General features: G+C 39.6%; 1 protein-coding gene across 5 annotated transcripts in view; it reads right to left on the reverse strand.

Annotated features, from left to right (window-relative positions):
* ESRRB (estrogen related receptor beta) overlaps positions 1–20,029 on the reverse strand; it is a 186,750-nt gene that overhangs the window by 138,727 nt on the left and 27,994 nt on the right. For all 5 annotated transcript variants that reach the window (XM_053980341.1, XM_053980342.1, XM_053980340.1 and 2 more), the window contains exon 4: positions 15,651–15,818. In XM_053980341.1, coding sequence (XP_053836316.1) covers positions 15,651–15,652 — 2 coding nt within the window. In that variant the 5' untranslated portion in view covers positions 15,653–15,818. The remainder of the gene's footprint in view (positions 1–15,650; positions 15,819–20,029) is intronic.

Here is a 20,029-nt window from a genome sequence, read left to right on the forward strand (position 1 = left end):
AAAGAAAAAAATATTTCCCCCAACATTTCAACATGCAAATCTCACAATTTATAAAATACAGCCCGTCAACAAAAGCAAATGTCTCACCTTTTTGTGAAAAGCTGATAGAAAGCAGTTGGAACCTATCCTGCATTACTTGGTTAACTAAGTAATTGCATCAAGGGGGCATACAAATACCATGTTAAAACTGAAAATACAGTTTTCAACCATCTATTTGACTTGCCATGCAAAAAATTTGCATACTGTTGATTAGTGCAATGTATACACTATACACTAAGTGATTTATGTAAACTAAAACAAATTTCAAAATTGGAGATTGAATTTACATTTCAGAATTCCCTTGGAGATACTGAAGCATTTGAATATATAAGTGTAACATTCCCTGAAAATATTTTCAGTAAAGCACAAGTCTTAACAGAAAGTGATTACTAAAGGCAGAAACACAGCTGAACTGAAAATGACTTTCAAATTCACAGACTATTTGTCCCCGCTGTTTGCTCACCTCTAGTGTTTATATCCTTTCAAACAGTTGTAGGTAGTTTTCACGTTCCCTTCTTAGTCATCACATAGCCAAGCTTCACATATTTAGTTCTTTTGATCTTCCCTCATAAAAACAATCCCTCCAGCTCTGTTATCATTTTTGTTGTTCTTCTCTTACTACCTTCCAAGTTTCCTCTGCATTTTTTTTTTTGCTGCTAGTGCCCAGAGCTGAACATCTCACCAGAACACACCCTCACTGCTTCCTGGTGTCCTGCCTGCACACAGCACAATCCAGTCTCATACAAAGGCCAGTGTTTGCAGCCTGCCCACTCTGCTCCCTTGGCCTGTCATGCTACATTGCCAACACAGATGAGACTTGGCTGTCACTACTATTCCCCCAGACTCTCTCAGTCACTTTTCACCAGTGTTCCACTTACCTGATGGGAGTATTTCCCCTCGTGTAGGTATACAGTTGGAAAGTAAAACCCGGTGATAAAACCGTGCTTAGGGTTGTTTTAGGTTGCTGAAAACCCTGTAGTTACTGCATGCATAAAACCTGACCACTTAAAAGCAAGGAAACATTTTCCTAGTGACACCAGAAGCCAGCTAGTAATGTGGTGTATGGTGGCAGAGCTCATTTGCTTTCACTGCAGCTGTACCAGTTTATACCAGCTGGGAAGCAATTTCCATAAGTCTTGGATTGCCCATATCACAAACAATCACAGTGAGAGAAAGTACAAAGAAGGGTATATTTCACTGCAGCAGCTGTTGCTCTGATGTATGAAGCCTCTTTACCTTGATTCCACAATCTAAGCATTTACATTGCAGGGATACAGCTATACTGAATGTACAAGCAATTCAATATACCTACAAATTGGTGCAGGAATTCTTTGGTAAAGCACTTACCATTGCACTCTTGATAATCAAATTCTTATTCAACAGAAGAGGAATAAAAACTCATGGTAAAATTATGGATGGACAGGCCACCTGTATTTGAGATTGATGAATGGGCCTCATTACTACATCCATTCACAGGGTCTGATTTTGACCAGCCTAAATATCCTAGCAAAAGTGGATGAAAGCAAGTGGCCTTCTCATGGCATTGTAACAGGCAGGGCAGGGGGACATGTTGGAAGAAATAATCAAAAGTTCTAAAATCCTGAAAGACAGAAGAAAGCCCATTCTATCTTAGAATGATTCTATTATGCCCTTAGTAACATGCTATTGGTTCTGTCTTCATGTAAAATTCACTCCCTTTCAGAGCCCAACTTCTTGAAGTAACTGCGTTCTTAATATTCATTCCCGTGTAAAGCCAGGAAAGAATGAACATAAAAGCACCCAAACCAGGATTTCTTCCCCAAATTCTTCCTGAAGCAACACAACCACATTCTGCCACATACACTCCAAAGGCTTTTGGAGTGTATCGAATTTCTTTCTCTAGTGTATTTAAGTGTAAGATTTTGTATTTTAAATTACCAACGAATCACATTTCTTCCTGCCCTCTGCAGAAGTGTAGATTTTCCCTTAATTTGATGCAAATATGTGTTACATTCACAGAGCATAAAACTACATTGTTCCTGACTATTTGTTTCCTTTAGGATTTTAATTTTTACAAATTCAATTGTAGAAAAATGAAGTGTCTCTACTTAAGCTCTTTAATGCAGCTCTGTTGCAGAAAGCAGAGATCCTACTGTCCTTCTCAACTGAGCTACATTAGTCCTGCCTCCTCCCTTGTGTTAACACACGTGTTTGTATAGCTCAGATTGAGGAGCTGGTCTGGGTTAAAAATTCCAGAAGGTTAGCTTAATTCAAACCAAGCACATGCAGGATTACTGGCAGTCCAGTTGAACACAAATACCTGTACTTGGCACATGACATGCAGCAGTTGGGAAAGTTGTGAAACCATTAGCAATGTCAAAGGATTTCTTAAAAGCATTCATGTACGGGGTATTTTTCTTGGAAAATGTCCCCATTTGTGTAGATAAATGATGACATGGTTGAGACAGAATGAGATTGAAAGACATAAGTTACTGAACTGAAAAGCATGGTGCTGTCAAACTAATACCTGCTTGAAACAAAACCTATCCAATGGCAGATCTGAGAAGCATAATAAATTTAATTCCAAGAATAGGCTAAGGGTTGACCTGATCTAATTGTAAGTGGGGGAAAAATTAATCGTGGAAAGTTCTTTAATCTAGCTTTAAAAGAATATAAGACAAGATTATTCTTGGTATCTGGAACTAGACAAATTTCACTTAGCTGTAAAGACATTTTTAAACAGCCAGAACCAGCCATTGGGACCACTTGTCACGAGGCATGCTGGTTATTCTATCACAGTGTCTCTAAATCAAGGCTGTATGTCTCTCCAGGAGATGCTGATGTTGAGAAACTGCCCAGACAAGTGCAGGAGTTGTTAGGTGGATTTTAGATTTTAATGCAGTTAGGCCTAAAGCATGAGTGGCATGAGTCTGCCTTAAAATCTGTTGAGAGTCCTTTTGGTTCTCTAAGAGTTGTAGAAAACAAGACAAGTGTTCCAAGACAGCATCTGCTTTGCCAAAGCTGTTCACTAAGTTAGCTGTTTGTCCAGTACTTGTTTGTTCCCAATAAGCTGCAATTGAGACAAGTCATACATGACTTTCATAAGGCAATTTCTTATACATTACAGTAATCCTGCTGTGAAAAATTACACATTCTTGCCAGAGGACATATGCTTTATCTACCAGAAAGTATAAAGCATATACAAAGAATGTGTAAAGGCTGAAGGCAAATGCTGTGCAGTGCACAAATCTTAAACAGAAAAAGTGGTCAGTTAAATTTGTCCATGTCTTGAATTCAATAATCTTTGGGTTGGTTAGAGGTGAAGAAAATGAGATTTAATTTTTTTTAAATCTCCTTTACTGTTTTGAAATTTAGTTCAAGCTTCATAGAGCAAGATGCCAATGAGAACAAATCCTATAAATTCATCACATCATGGTTACAAAAGGTGAAGAGATCTGCTTGTCAATCAGTCAAGCCCAATGCATTTGCCTTGTATCAAAGTTTGCTTATACTCCTACAGCACTCTTTCTCAGTGTGGGTGCACTGAAGTCAAGCTGAGAACTTTGCTGTAACACAAGCTCACAAACAAGAGAGGAAAAACCGTTCTTCCAGTTTCTCACATATTCTGGCTAACTAAACATGGCTGTAGTTTTAACAGATAAAACAAATCCATCATTTCATTCAGACTCTTTCATAGTATTGGGGAAAACACTGTTCTATTCTTCTCCATTACATGTTCATTTATTACTTTATTGCCTATTGTCTTTATTTCCTACTTCTTAAAGGCACACACTGTTGCTCTCCAGCTCCCTCTGATTTGCACCATTGCAGGCTGTGTTCAAAAACTGATCACCTGTTCCCTCTGCAACATCTCTCAAAAATCAACCTTACTTTCCTACTACAACTTATTGCCCCTTGGCTCTCAGCAAGGAAAAGTTATACTGCCTTTTCTCTAAAGGGATCACACCAGCCTTCTTATCCTTCTGGATTCTATCTTTTCATAAGAATGACCTCAGACAAATTATGTTCACCTCATCAGGAAAGGCAAAGAACTTAGAAAAAGATATTTTACATTTATTGAATATTTTTTAGAGTTTTCTTTACTCTGACATGAAACTATTAAATCATCTGACTGAATTCAGTGAGGTGTCTTTTGAAATCACTTTCTGAAACAACTCACTGTAGGAGCAAAAGTCCTTGATGATACTGTTAGTCTTTAGGAAGCCCAAGTCATACTTAATAATCTGAAAAGCTACACTAGCACAGCTTGGGGAAAGAGGAGACAGCAACCATCAAAGTAATTTGAGTTGCCTGTTTCAAGTACCTGAATGAAGAAGCAATCCCTGAATCCTGGCAGATGCAGACTTCCCTTACAGAGCTCCAGTGATGCACCCATGAGGGCTGCAGCAAGGCTGGCCCAGACCACAGGTTCAGGACTTGCCAGGTGGTAGGCTCTTGAAAAGGTCCTTGTCCAGGCTTTAGACAGAATATCCTCCTACACACAAAGAACTGCTACCTTTGACTGGCCTTGAAGACAGGTTTAAAACAGAGAAAGGAGTCACTAAACTCAAAGAGTAAAACATTCTTAATAGAATCACAATAAAGATTATACAGCAGTTCCAGAAACTGATGCAAGGTTGTAGCAGGGGGCAAAAAACAACCCCGTAGAGTCTACTGGAGGCAAAGAGCATTTAGAGACAGGACTTAAATCCAAAAAGTATCAAAGAGTGTAAACAGTGAGGAAGGAATTGAGCATCATGAGAGAGAACTAGGGAGAAGAAAAAATTAGAAAATCGTTTCAACTGTATAACTGTGAAAATTTCTCTTGTAGTAGAAGTAATTTACCTGCACAACTGTCATCCCAGAAGTGAACAGAGGTGGAAGAAAGCTGTGCAAGCAAAGCAAATCAAAGAGAATTAAAAGAATGGAATAACCCAAGAAGCTTTTCCACCTCTGACTGTTGTGATCTCACAACCTGGAGTATTTGGTAAACTTAGGAGATTTGTAGCTACTATCACAAAACACACACAGAAAACAAAGGACCAACACCTCCCCACCAAATCAGTGGTATGTTACTGTTAAGAAACAGTTTTCCATGCTTAGAAGAGGTTTTAGGCTTCCCCTTTAAGGGACATTTAAGTATGGGACTATTTTTTCTTCCCTAATGATAGGAGAAGGAAGTGAAGGAGGTCAGAGTCCTGTAGATCTCTGTGCACTCCCTATGGTCTAGTTTAGGAGACTTAAAAGGATTCAGATTAACTGGGGTGGCTTTGTTGATTACACACAGAGAGGAAAATGACCCCATGTGATAAGTGTTTCCAGGACAGCTGCTCCGTTGGTGAAACACTGCTGCATTCCAGAAATAAACTCCTACAGTCAAATTAGCAGCTCAAGTCCTCTCCACAGAAATGTGCCTTTACTAAAGTTGCAGCATTTCCCAGATGAATGGAAAACCAGCAGCATAAATTCCTGCTTAGCTCCGCTTTTAAATAGAAAATGATACAAAAAGATGTTTGTACAATATCAAATCATTCTTCATAGTCACATAATTGCCCCACATTATTGATGGGCTAAAAAAAAAAAAAAAAAAAAAAAAAAAAAAAAAAAGAAGATTTGGAATATTTCTGGGTGGGTTGGAGAGCTAAGGCTAGCATGGTTCCCCAACACTTCAGGCTTGTCACAAGTTTTCCAGGTCTGAGGACTTATGACTTCAGTGTAAAAGATTTTGAGTTCATTCCCATGCACATCAGTACCTACCAGTGCAAAGTACTGAAATATGCAAAAGGTTACAATCTACATGTGAAGCAGGATAGGAAGCACTGCTGCCCCTTGCCTGGCCTCATCTAGCTCCCCAAAAGTAAAGCACAGCTGTCCTCTCACCACACAGGTGAATTGTGGCCCATGAAAGTAAATGTGCTCAGAAGACTGAAGTTATTTCATGTCTCACTGAAGACATACAGCAGCAAAATTACATGAGACTACATGAGCTTCCAAGCTTACACAGGTTTACAATTACAAATTTACAGAAGGCAGCATTGGTAAAGGCCCAAGAAATCCTGGGGAAAAAAAAAAAAAAAAAAAAAAAAAAAAAAAAAAAAAAAAAAAAAAAAAAAAGCCAAAACACCAAACCACAATTTCCAGCAAATAAGAGGGCACATCTTCAGTACTGTGGGCTCACATGATAAATGTTGTACAAAAGCATGCTCCACCATATAACCACTGAGTGCAAGATGTTTGTGGTTGTGGTCCTTCCCCTTTCTCACACTGTACTCTCATCTTAAAAGCTTCCTGTCCAATTTCCTCCTCTGTCAGGTAAAACCTGGGAAGGTGTTCCCATGTGCTGCACTCCAGAAAGAAGGTATAGAGGGCATATCACTTCCTCTCACTCACAGATGGGAAAGTCGAAGCCAGAAGCCATTGACAAAGTTACAAGGAGCAAGTACCAGCAAGACAAGGGCCCTGCTGGCTGCTCCAATGTAGTGACCATTTGCTTCAAGAAACCTTTGCCAGCTGATGATACAGCAATGCAAAGCTCCTCTGCCTCAACAGGCCACCAAACCAAAACCCATAAGGTGACTAAACCTTCTGCAGAGCTCAGCATTACAGAGCAAAGGATGTGATACATAGAAACAAACTCCCAGCCGCTACATAATGTGGTCCTAAACATAAATAGCTGAAAGGGTCCTCTAGCCACAGAATTCATGACTGACTCTACCCCTAGTAGTCTCTTGTTTTGAATCAAATTGGAAGCTCTTTCAGACAGAAGCTGTCTCATGGCTAAATGCAGCAGCCCCAGCTGTAAGGAATACAAACAACAAGAGCAAAACAGAAGCAACATTCAAAGCCGCCAGTAGAACTTGTCACTATAGTTTGAGAGCTAGTTAAGAAGAAGTAGAACAGTCACAGCATAAGCTCTATTTATTAAGTAGTTGATAATAATTTTACATTACATAACATATGATATTGCAGACTATATTAAATTAATTATTTTGAGCCTTGAATGTTCAGCTACTGATCAAGTCCCAGAAGAAACACAATTATATAGTCTATTGTGCATTGGTGGTTATTAATATCATCTCTTCTTTTTTTTAAGAATATAGCTGGCATTACTTTTTATTTGTTCCCTGAAATCTTGTGGTATAGACACTTTTCTTCTTTAAAAAAAACCTGCATTTTTTCTCATCATCTTGTTTCACATGGTTGAGACGTAAAGTCAAACATCAAGTGCTGCAATAAAGTTGCTGGCAACATCAAAGAGAATGAAGTATAGAAATGATATGTAGGGTAATTAAATGGCTCTGTATTTTATTTGCATATCTCTATATATAAGCTGGCCTGATTCAACAAAGAAGCATTTCACAGTAGCCTTTTGGCCCTCCTAGCTTTGTGCAAGATTTTGCAACATGCTCCAAGTGGTCCCAAGATTTCTTGGCCTTCTGACCTTGCTATGGGAAGCTGCAGAGACCTACCTGAGATTCCTCAAAACACAACAACACATCCAAAAAGATAAATAGTGCAAAGCCTGTTGAAGTGCAAAGCAGAGACAAAAGGATATAGGGAGCATCATGAGCAATCTGCTCATTTATTTCTACAGGTGAGAGTCCAAAACTTGTAGTTACCAGCAGTTGTCCAGCTAACCGTGTGAGTCAAGCCCAGTTCATCAGCTGCTTGCAGCTGATGCCTCAGGGATATTAGTGCAAGGGCTTCCCCAGCCCACTGTGCTACTGGACAACTGAGAGCCCAGACACAGGCAGGGCCTCCACTTCTCAGAGGCCCGTGGCTGTAGAAGCAGCCAACAGATGCTCAGAGCTGACATTCTGCAGTGCTGTGCTCCATGAACAAGTTTTGTGCACCCACAGGGGTGGTGTAGCTGAGTGACAGAAAGCACTGCTCCTCCAGCAGCCCCTGCAGCACGTGGGTGTTTCTCCTTCTGCCACCCTGAGGTCAGAAGGAAACACCTGACTTCTCAGGGCACGTTTGGTGCTTCAGTGCAAAGGAGGTGGGATGCTTCATCATCCACTTCCCATCAGCCCACACAAGTGGGCTGTCTCCTGGCTAGGAGATGGCATTGGGATCACAGGGTAAAAAGCACTTGGACCACCCTGGTTCAACTTACAAGCAAGACCAACTGAGTGGTGACTACCAATTGACCAGAAAGGTGAAGGGAAGGAAAGGGATGGGAGAGATGGATATCCTGTGACATGACAGTCTGAGACTTTGTAGAATCACACAACAGTTTGGGTTCAAAGGACCTTAAAGACCATCTAGTCCAACCAATGCTTCAGACCAAGACACTGCCAGCAAAGACTCAGTATGGCAATTCACAAGCTACCATTTGCAGTCAATCTCCATTAAGCACTACAAAATACAAACATGTTCTGAGCTACCTCTGCTCAGTCACTTCTCCCTGGGAGCAGACAGACAAGTGGCAAACTCAACATGGCTGGCATGGTTTTTTTCTGGAATGAGTTAGCAACAGTGCAGCTTTTCCTTTGCACTATCCTACGTAAACAGAGGTTGTTGCTGGTACAAAGTGCCTCAAAGTGGCAGGAACAGCATTATCACTTCAGTGCTGTTTCCTGAAGGATCAATAAGCCAAGACAATCAATTCTTCTGGCTAGTCCTTATTCCCCAGGAGAAGCTGTGACTCTCATCCCCCGTCATTTAACTCTTCACAAACATAGCAGCAGCCCCATTAATTCTGTCCTCCCCAAACACACATCTCCCAAACCCATGTGCCAGGAGAGATTACAGAGCTAGAACTGCTGTATCCAGGTCAACATGGTATTACCAAGAGGTATGTCCCATCACTTCAGCAAAGTAGTAACATGTTTGTAAAGACTTGGAGCACATGGAGGTATCCTCATACAGGACAGAGAGCCCAAAGAAACTGTAGCTCTCTATCCCCAACTACTTCTCTGTGCAGGGAGTATAAGGCAGTCCCAAAGCACCACTGACACTCACAGAAAGGGCTGCATAGGCAGTAGATGGCATGAACAGTCATTACAGAGATTCACAACAGTAGAGCCTATTTAGAGACACACAAAAGTGAGGTTCAGTCCTCACTTTTGCACTATGTAGCAAAAAGAGAGTAAGAAGGATGGGAAGAAAGCTCAGGAAGAATGGAAGGAAGAATCATGTGATTATCTGCAATGTGAAAAAGAGAATAGAGATTATGGGGGGCAAAACAGGACCATACTCAAAGCCTGCAGTAACACAAAGCATTTTGCTGGGATCATGCAATTCTCCAAGAGAATTGAGAATGGGGAAGCAGGAACCCAGTTAAGAGATGGGCAAAAGACACCTCATCAGTGAAGAGGCTCACCTTGAACTGAACGGGGAGCCTGTTAGAGCTAGAATGGAAGAACAGCAGTGGTACAAACAGCTTGGTCTAAAGATTGGCATGAACATGCTTAAAGCTCTACACAGCAGTTTCCACCTAAAAAACAGTGGGACTTGAGATAGGCTCCTCAAATATCTTTCTGAGCATTAGAGAGGATGCTGATGCAAGTAATCACTTCTTAGCCAATGTTGCACTCAGAAAATCCTTGTCTCACTCTCCCATGCAAAGATAGCATTCACCAGTATTTATAACTTGAGTGTTACCACACTCTCAGTGCTACAGACTGTAGATCAAAAAAGTATCACTGAGAAAATCCTATTCACATGAGCTCTTCACCAATCTACTTGAGTTCATATCCCCAACAGGGAAAGGTTGGAACCCCCTGTACCAGGCCATGGGGACATGATGCAACAGGAAAGAATTTCTTATTTAAAGGGATAAAGTAGAAAAATCTGCCAGTGACAATAACTGCAATTTTTAAAAGTCCAAGAAGCCTGGGGGTGGGGGGGATGGGGGAATGTCTAAGGATGAATAAAAAAAGCAAGCAAAAAGAAAGGCAAGCCTGGTGTCAGACTTACCCTCTTCTCTCCCAGAAAGTTACCCTCTAGGTCCTGTGAGCTTTAGGGGGATGTGAATTAAATGCCTGTTTTAGTACACAGCTACAAGTAATTTGTTCAGGCCTACTACAAAGAGATGGTCACAGAAGACTGGGGGAAGAACTTGTGGAGTACATTTCGTGCTGATCCAGCAAACACAATTACAAAGAAAAAGAGAAGCCATTCTGAGAGCAGCGTGAAACTCTTGTGAGCAGGATCATTCGCATCTCACATGGTTGAGGGAAAGGGCAGCAACTCCTTAATGAATAAAAATAGCCACTTATGCTTACTTCTCACATATGTATATGCTGGGTATATGCTCTCCAGTATCCAAACAGCAAGATTTAGTTGCAAGATTCATCCCTCCAAAAAAAGTAATTTTCCCTAAAGGTCATCACTTTTTCTAGAGATTTTCAAGAGTGCTGAGACTTTAAAACTGTTGTTATTTTGAAGACATAATATTAACTAAACTATGTGTTTTAAAGTTTTAGACCAGCAGTATTTCCTTTCTTGAAATTCCTATACTACTATATTTTTTCAAGTAGTTGTAGCATGCAAGAACACAGTAGCTTTCTTGGGAAAATTTGAAGAACAGTTTTCAGTTTCCCAGTTCTTCATAAAATGTACATATGCCAGGCAAAACTTCACTGAAATGCAGCCACCTTCAGGGTAAACAGAAGCAAGTCATTCATAAGATTCAGCATCCATTGGAAAGGACAAAAAGAGGAGAAGGAAGTGTATTTTGCCTGAAAGGTCAGCAGGGAAAATCTAAGTATAAACTGGCCACAGCAGAATAGTGCAGGAGAGGAAAACATTGAGGCAAAAAGAAAGGAAACTGCAATGGGAAAGAGAAGGCAGGGAAAAAAAAAGTTACACCATTTTCAGCTCAGCCACAGAAAGCTTTTGTTTCAAAGTGATCTGCTGTATATATTCCAGTGATTAGAGGGAAAGAACACAATTAATATGTATTTCAAATGCATTTAATAAAGTACACTCTAGCTGATGGTGCTCTCCTCAGCAGGTCCAGGCACAGAGCACAAAGAGAAAGGGGCCTCAGGCATTCACATCAGGTCGCAGTTTTAAATAATTTTAAAACTAGGGCAAGATGCCAAATCTTACCTCAAGGTGCTACATCCAGAGAGACATGTCAGCAAAAATGCCAAGTTTGGAGCATACAGGATGACCATTGATACACATGGCTCCAGATGAAACAGTGACTTTCTTTTTTAGCCAGAGTTTACCATTTTTGGGTAATAAACCTGGAGCTTCATCTCAGCAAGGGTCACTAAGACTAAGACTAAACTCAGACCTAGTGTGTAGGACAACACCACTGAATGCTACACGAGAAGTAAGTTAGCCTTCTATTTGCTCGTTATGCCAAAATCAGAAAACCTTTTTGGTGGCTAGTACAAAATGTATGAAAAAAAACTACAACCAAACAAACCAAAACCCCTACCAAACAACAGCAACAAATAAAGTGAAGAGGGGCAACTCTTGTTCCCAGCACAAACCCTCCTGTTTTAAACTATGCACCTATGTCAGTGCTTCACAGTTTTTCCCATGGGCAAATCAGCCACTTGGGATTTATAGAAGATTGTTCTTTGTAGATCTTGGAGTTATTTGATGGCAGTCACATATCATTTTACAAATAGGGAAACTGAGGAACACAGAGATATGACTTGGCCATGTGTCAGAAAACAACAGGTTTCTATCCCCGTTCCTTTCCAGGACCTCTTTTCAGAAGAGAGGCAGGATTATGGCACAGTCTTGATTTTGTGCAGTTCACCTGCTGCAGACAAATTTTCTAAGTCCCAGCTCGGAGCAAAAAAGCTTACTGCTGGCTAGTTCACAACACACCAGCCCTTAGCAAAACAGAGGTCCTGGGCTTGCTGTAGGCAGGCAGGCCTGCTTTCTTTCAGCAACAGAAAGGTCTACTCAAGCTGCCCATGCATGTATGATGAACTCATCACAAAAGCAATCAGGCATTAATTTGGTCAATCATTCCTGTCACAGCAAATACAGTTCTTCAACTAGACTATTTGATGCAAGACTCCAGCTAAACTGAAGGACAGAAAAAATGCCTCAAAAGGTACAAGTCTATAGAACAGAAGTAGGACAATTTAGATATTAACTCATCCATACTTCCTTTTTATTTTTTTTTCTTCTTAAAGAAAAGGTGACCCAAGAGTTAAGTAGAAACAAAAATAAAAAGCATTAGAAAATTAAATTGTGTCTTCCAGGCATTAATAATGAAAAGGCGACCCACCCTGCAATCCTTCTCATTTAGAGGAGTATTTATTTGGAGTTTCGGTTAGGCGGCTGCATGCACTGCGTGCATCCTGCTTCACAGAAGAAGAGCCTTTTTGAAGCATCACTTGACTTTGTTTTAAATATCTTGCTACAGTTTCCATTTTAGCTCGTGAGATGATTATTTTCTCTCAAACTGAAGTTATACAGCAGTTGAAAATGCTGATGGCTTAACTGGTTTCCTTTTTTTTTTTTCCCTCTCCACAGCAGCCCTGAGGGGTTTTAACTCTTTCTTGCAGCAGTGAAATCCTGCTTTTGGAGTTCAATGTTTAACTCTCGCTGGGAGACTCATAAATATTCGGAGTCACTCTCTCCCTCTCTGTTTGATTAGGAAATGAGCCTTTAACTCAATGTAATCCCCAAGCCATTAACAAAAAAGCCCTCAACAGCTCCACTATTAGAATTTCACTCCTAGCCCACAGAGGATTGAATTAGATTAACATAACTACCCGCAATCTGAGTTTATTTTCTGTGCCAGATAGAAATGTGTCTTCAGGAAAGGAAAAGAAGAGAGCTGGAGAGCAAGCACAGCATAATGAAATGTAAAAATAGATGAGAAATAGATGGACAGATGTACAGGTAAAGCGATAAAAAAGGTAAGAGAGAGAGAAAGCTACACAGTCTTTAATAACTGGCTGCTGGCTTTGGGGGGTTTATGCAGAAGGCCCCTCAAAACACAGAATTGTTTCAGGAAGAGTATTTTTATTCTGCTTGTGTTTACTTCATATTCTCAGGGATTTACAGTGAGGCACCTGAGCATGCTGTACTCCAGACACCTGTGCAGCAGATTTGGCACAGGTTTTATTTATAATTCCCAAGAGATGTCATACTCAGCAATGAAACGAGAGGCGTGGAAAAGAGAATCTGCATGTCAATCATTACTTTGCAGTCAAAGAAACACATAGACTGGGATAAAACAAAAGATGTTTGTTGGGATTTTTAAGGAATGAAAAGAAAAAAATCATGCAATAGCATATGTACAGAAAGGCAGTTCAGAGGTTGATAGGTGCTTAGTGCACAAAATGTGAATCACTAGTGATGCAGAAACTAAATAACAAACACTTTCTGCTACATAATGCATTGGTCTTTCCTTTAACCAGGGGTAACCCCTTCCCTCCAAATAAAAGCAGTCCTATAAAGCATTGATCATCATCCCACAGGACAGTAGGCACTTGTTTTGTTGTTTTTTGTTTTTTTTTTTTTCCAAAGCAGTAATAACAAGATATGGCAGGTAACAGAGCAAAATACTCACATGTGGTTGAAAGAGAAGGATTAAGTGCAGCATTTACATGGACACAACTATAGAATAGTCCAAACAAATTCTTAAGACTGAATCTTTTATAGCTTTATACTTGCAAAACTTCTTTGATTTCTCAGATTTCTGCAAAAATGTATGGTAAATGGGGGGCGGGGGGCAGGTTTACAGTAATTTCCAAGCATAGTCATGCTAATATTGTTTTTGTGTAGGGAAGAAAATAATTCAATTTTTTTTCCAGCAATGTCTCTTGGTTTTTAATTCTTAGTGGGACCTCAGAACAGCTATATGATAGATTCTTTGTTAGTTACAGAGTCAGCAATTTTAGTCCTTTAATGCTTTTCAGAAAAATCTGCTCCTTTTATTACAAAATAACATTGCATTATTACAGAGAAGCAATAAATGTAATATCATGGCAAAACAAACAGAAAAGGACTTAAATAATCTAAATATGTTCATTTTTAAGTAAAGCAAAAAGCTTTAATAATCAAAATAAAGCTTCATATGATGACAGCGATCACGGTTTTATTTGTGAGAAAAAAGGTTCATAGCAAGCAACGTGTTGTAATGATCTTTGGGGGCATTATTTGGGCATATTAATTCACCTGGTTTATCCATATTCTCCTAAAAGCCTTCCTTATATCAGAATTCTAGCTGAATGATGGAGTATTCATATAGATGGTTAAAAACTTAGAAAGCATTAATATGTAGTCAGTAGTTTTTTATTCCTAGCACTTAAGCTAAATGTTCTAAGTATTATAAAATGCACATCGAAGGAAGGCAAAATAAAGAGCTAAAGAAAAAGCCTATTTTTCACCCTTCTACAGTCAATCCAAGAAATTAATCTATCAAGTATTCCTCAGTACCTGATGTTTTAACTGTGAGGCAGCTCTGGTTTTATTATTCTGTTTCTATTAGACACTTTTTCCTCCAAATTATTTTAAGCTTAGCTTCATTTTATTTGTTGTGCCTTCAAAAATGGTACATTTGGGGGGGTAAAAAGTTTTCTATAACATATTTTTAGTGAGAAATTTATGCTAAAACTTGACATACCAAAATTAAAATTGTAATATTAAGGTTTTGGGGGGTAGACATAGCAAGGTTATTTTCCTATTCTTAGAATAAATATTAACCCTAAATTTTGTAAAAAGATGTAACACAAACCTCTGAAGCAAGAATATGAAACAAGAAAAACCTCTTATATTTTGACAAAAAATATTATACTAAAAGCTATTAACAAAAATATTCACAGTCATTCTTTTTCTCCATCTTAATATTTCTACTAAAAGCTATTAATAAAAAACAATTTCTGACTAATTATTGTTCTCCCTATCTTCAAATTTCTGTTAATAAAAATACTCCAAAAATATATTATTGTTCAAACATTTTACATCTTGGCTGCTTTAAAGAAAACATCTCAGTGATGAGAGAGTAAGTTCCTTCTTTGATTATCACTGTGCCAACTTTGCAAAGACTTGCACCCCTCTTTTGTCATTGAAGATTCTTCAGTTGCTTTGGGACTTCTAAAATTAAAGAAACACCAACTGCTTAATGCTAAATCCCTTCAGTAAAAGCAAAATTTCATTGCATGTGTCTGATAAGAAAATATTTGATATGCAGCTGGGGGGGTATTGGGTTTTGGTTTTTTTTAGTAGAGGGAAGGTTGTCACTTGGATCTTTTAAGACAAGACTGCTAAAGTTCCCAGGTTTGCCTTTACCAGCATGGGATAAATAGCACCTGTCCTTGGTAAGCCCTTAAGCAGAGTTACGTTATACATTGACCTTTTTGGAATGCCAGCAAACCTGACTGTTTCTATTCCCAAAACAAAACTGTTCCACTCAAACTTTCATTTACTTATTTCCAGAGGAAAAAACCACACTCAAATAGAGAAACCGCCTGATTTCTACAAAGTTCTGAACCAACTCCTCTCCTTGTGGGTCGCACTGACCTTCCTTTGACAGAGTGAGAATTGAAAAAATTATTACCTTTAACTGTATCAAGGTGCTGCCATAATTTTTAGACCAGATAAAAGGATTTGTGCAGAGCAATGCTTGGATTAAAAAAAAAAAAAAAAAAAGAAACAAAACACAAGCCCACAAATGCAATAAAAGATAGAAGTTCGCTACTTACATGCTGCAGGCTGAGAGATGAGGCTCGAGGCTGGAGTAGAATTTCCCTTGCCCTCAGGTGTTTCTAATTGCTGATTAAATATCTTTTGGTTCTGCCTGCACCAGCCGACAGTCCCCTCTGCGTCTCTGCCTCTCTTTGTGACTAGGACACAGTACTCCGAGTCCCAACCTATAAATAGATCCCAGCTCTGTGATTGATATAACAGGCAGCTGACAAAAAAAAAAAAAAAAAAAAAAAAAAAAAAAAAAAAAAAAAGAAAGAAAGAAAGAAATAACCAGGTCTTAAGCAAGGCAGCAAAAGCTGGGCTTTTAACTCTGCACTGTGCCCAGGGAGGAGTCCCCCACAGTCACCCGTGGGCATCAGAAAGAGAAAGTGCAAGGCAATTACTTTCCCAGCAGCATTACAGCAACTTGAGGCATGTAAAGTGAACGAACAAAATTCACTGCACAAAGAAGGAGAGGCAAAACACAACTAGCAGACTGCATCCAACTCTTTTGCAATTTAACAAAAATAAATGCCATTTTCAAAACAAGCTGGGAATTCTGACAGAACGAGAGAGGAGTTCAGAGCTGAGGTCTGGGGTTTGGTCCAGGCATGCTTGTATTTCTGCTGCAGAATAAACCAGTGGGAAGGTTGGCAATTTAACAGCTCGGCAGTCTACTTAGGGTCTCTGCCCACAAACACTATTTGATGAGGCTGTTCCTGCAAACAAAACTGAGGGCACTGATGGTACCTCCCTATTGACTCAGCAGAAGTTACTTAACACTCAAGGACCTGAACCCTCTTTTCTGCTTAAGTCCTTGGCTGCCAGGAGAAAGCGACGAGTTACAGATATCAGCAAAGCTCTTTTACAGAGGCTGAGCTGGGAGCCCACCATCTGGAGAGTGACTTGAGAGAACACATCACAGATGCTTCTGGTCTGGTCCTTATCACCTGCTACAGGGGGAATGGTCCTGGATTTTCCCATATTTAGTCCCTACAGATTCTCCTGTTAAAGCCACAGTCAGGCAAGGCTGGTAACCTTTCCAGCAGGCAGCTGTTTCTCCAAGCCTTCACCAGCTCCTAGATATTCATGATTTCCAGTAGAGCCTTAGTGACTAGGGAGCACCATAGCAAATGGAATCAATGGCAAGGCAGCTAATGATGAAGACCAGTGGAAGAGTGGTGAAGAAGAGGGAGAATAGTTGAGGCAAAACAGCTTTCATGACACTGCTGTCTTTGGCAACATCTCCTACAATCAACCCTAGCACCACACACACTCCTGCCAGAAAAAGTACTAGTGCAGACAGGGTACCAGACCCACCAGCCTTCTTTTCAACATATTGCAAGGCTTGCTTGAGCTGAGATGGTAAAGAAATGCTAAACTCAAAGAGCAGGATAAAATCCTCAGGCACCAAGCCCATGCTGAACTCCATGGTTCTTTGGCTCAGTGGCTAGCAGTACCTGAGCTATTTAAGCTAGTTTGGGCATGTCTACACCACACTGCAGCTGCTGCTGTTACTGGAGTAAAGAAAGTTAGTTCAACAAGAGCAGCTATCCCAAATCAAGGCAAGGACCCACCACATCAGAGCCAAGGTCTCATTCAATTTCAGCTATTGATTATATAGGAAGACACAGTACTTTCCTCTATTCTGGCAAAATCTTAGTTCATGCTTAATTCACCTTGTGTCAGTGTCCTTTGTGTCTAAGCTGGTAGAATTTAGTCAAGAAGTTTTACAAAAAACCACTGTGTTCACTGGAGAGGGGTCTGATGAAGCACTAGGCAAAGACCCATGATGATTAGCCATTTTCCTCAGTTGAGCTACTGTCCTGTGTGAAGTCTGGCTTGTCACTTTACCACAGCTGCATATCCCTCAGCTTTGGAAAAACAGAGATAACAATATTTAACACTGTGCTTTAAAGCACTTTGATATCTACAGATGAAGACCTACAAATGAAGAGGGGGAAAAAAGTATCTGACAGGCTGAGGTCCAGCATGGAAACACACCCTCAATTGCCTGCTGGATTCTGGTCCTTCACCTAGTTGAATCAGATCTCAGATCAAAAAATACCTGATAAACAATGAAAAATTTTATTTTTGCCCTCTTATTTGGGCTGGGTGGTACAAGATATTTTGGGCTTTAATAGCGAGAGCTGTAAAACCTTTTACACTACCCATTGCCATCAGAAGGAATTTTAGACACTCTGTACACAGAATAATCAGGCTGAGGCATAGCAGACAAAGGTCCCAAAACCTAAATCCAAAAGTCACTTTTAAAAAACACAGTTATAACTGTCAGACTGTTCTTTGCTGTTAAATATTGCTGACATCTAAAGTTCTTCAAATACTACTCTGTCAAGCTTTGTGTTGAATGGAAAAGCATCATCCCTACCCCTTTACATTGTCATGGGCTAAACTGATGCTCTGGTGGAAATACCCACGATGCAGTCTAAATCACAAGAACTTTTTGGGAACATCTCAAGCAGGTAGCTAGGAATTTCCATTCAGTTCTTAGGTCCAGGTCCAGTGTTATCACTGGCATCCCATACCTACATAGCAGAAGAAGTCCTGGGCATACACTAGTACCCCATTCTTTCACTTTCTGCTTGAAGGCTGAAGGGAGGAAGTCTTGACAGAAGCTACAGTTAACTAGCATGAATGAACTTTGAATGGAGTCAGAATTCCTCCATCCTTCCTCTCCGCCTTTAGACAGAAGGATGTATGACTTTAATTGCACCCCAGTGGGATACCCAGCAATCCAGAGAAGATCTGCTTCAGATAAAACTTCAAACACAACTTCCACACTCCCACTGCCAGCACCCTTGCGCATAAACACCACTTAATTCCAGACTCAGGGCAAGGCAGGGAAAGAATCCAAGAGTGGAGGCCATGAGACTGAATGCCCACTCAAAACACTGCACAAATAAAGCCAGAAGATTTCAAAAGCAGAAACATTAAAAACAAACAAAAAAATTACAAAGATAAACATTAGTGACTTGTAGACTCTAGAAAAGCTCACCCTTTCCTTGAGGTACCCAAGTACAAGGTATTCTTGAGATATCCTTGAGATACTCTTTACCCATTGTAAAGTGCAAGTGCAGTATTTTCTACTTGTTGCTTGGGAAGGTATTTTTTTAAAATGCTTCTTCCTAGGGGGGCCCCTTTGATCATGCACCTGTATTTCCATCTCAGATCCTCAATTCTACAGTGGAGGTAAAATTTCAGTGCTTATTTTCCTTCAGACACAGAGTTTGAGTCTTGCACATATAAATCTGGGCAGAATTTGCTCAGCTGCATGCAAGTTATTATAGAGGAATGCAAAATATACTTTCCTTTTAAAGCAAAAACAAACAAAAATTCATAGATACCTTTTTTTAGATAGGGCCAAAGCAAAAACAGTTGAAGCTTGAAAATACTGGTCCAATCAGTGAAATCTTCCAATTGCCTCTACCCGTACATTCAACTATACAGATAATCTTTGTCCCTTCTTCTGTGTGCCTCCAGATGCTTTGGTGCAAATCTGATTTATGTGTTGTAAGTTTAAAGCTCAGAGTCACTGCTGCTTTTATAACAGGAAATGCAGGTATGAATACAAGTATTAAAAGATAAACTGAAAGTCAGCTTTGCCATTTCCAAGGCTAGCCACAAACTATGAAGAATAATATAACACATAATAAAAAGTTTCTTCATCAGAGTCACATTACTTTGAAAGAGCCTCACAAACCCAAAATTTCTAAACAGCTGCATTAGTGCCCTGCTGGATTTAGTGAGGTGTGAACTGCACAGATTTCAAACAAGGACTACTTACACACCAAAAAATGTTCTAAAAATGATGGGTTTTTTTGTTTTGGTTTTGTTTTGGTTTTTTGTTTTTTTGGGGTTTTTTTGGTTTTTTTTTACATAAAGGAAGTTAATGTAAAAAACCCCAAACTAACAAATGTTCCAAGACTGAAAATTACAAGACAAGAAGTTGAAGATAAAAGAATGAAAAAGTTTGAATAGCAACTATAGCAACCATCTTCTGTATGCTTGGCACATACAGTATGACTCTTAGATCTAATAGGAAGTTAAATATACTATGTATTTTGAAACAAAATAGCCTGAAAAACAGCAATTGCTCAAGAGGGAAATGCTGATAGATTAGTGGTTTTTTAATTCCTTATTTAATTGCAATGCCATAAACTTCATATTGCTTCAATATTCTTTTTCTGTGCAACCAACTGCCATAGCAGGGCTTTTTCTTGCACACATTGAACACAAAATTCATATTTTTGCATCCAGTTTTTTCATGTACCCTCCAGGATGGTTCATGCCATGTTGCCATGTCAAGTCTCTGTCATCAGCAGGGAAAGTCACACTGTTCTAATACTCTTGTAAACTTTGCTCCTTCTTTAGTTCT

This window comes from Vidua macroura, chromosome 6, assembly GCF_024509145.1.
Source record: "Vidua macroura isolate BioBank_ID:100142 chromosome 6, ASM2450914v1, whole genome shotgun sequence".
Lineage (NCBI taxonomy): Eukaryota > Metazoa > Chordata > Aves > Passeriformes > Viduidae > Vidua > Vidua macroura.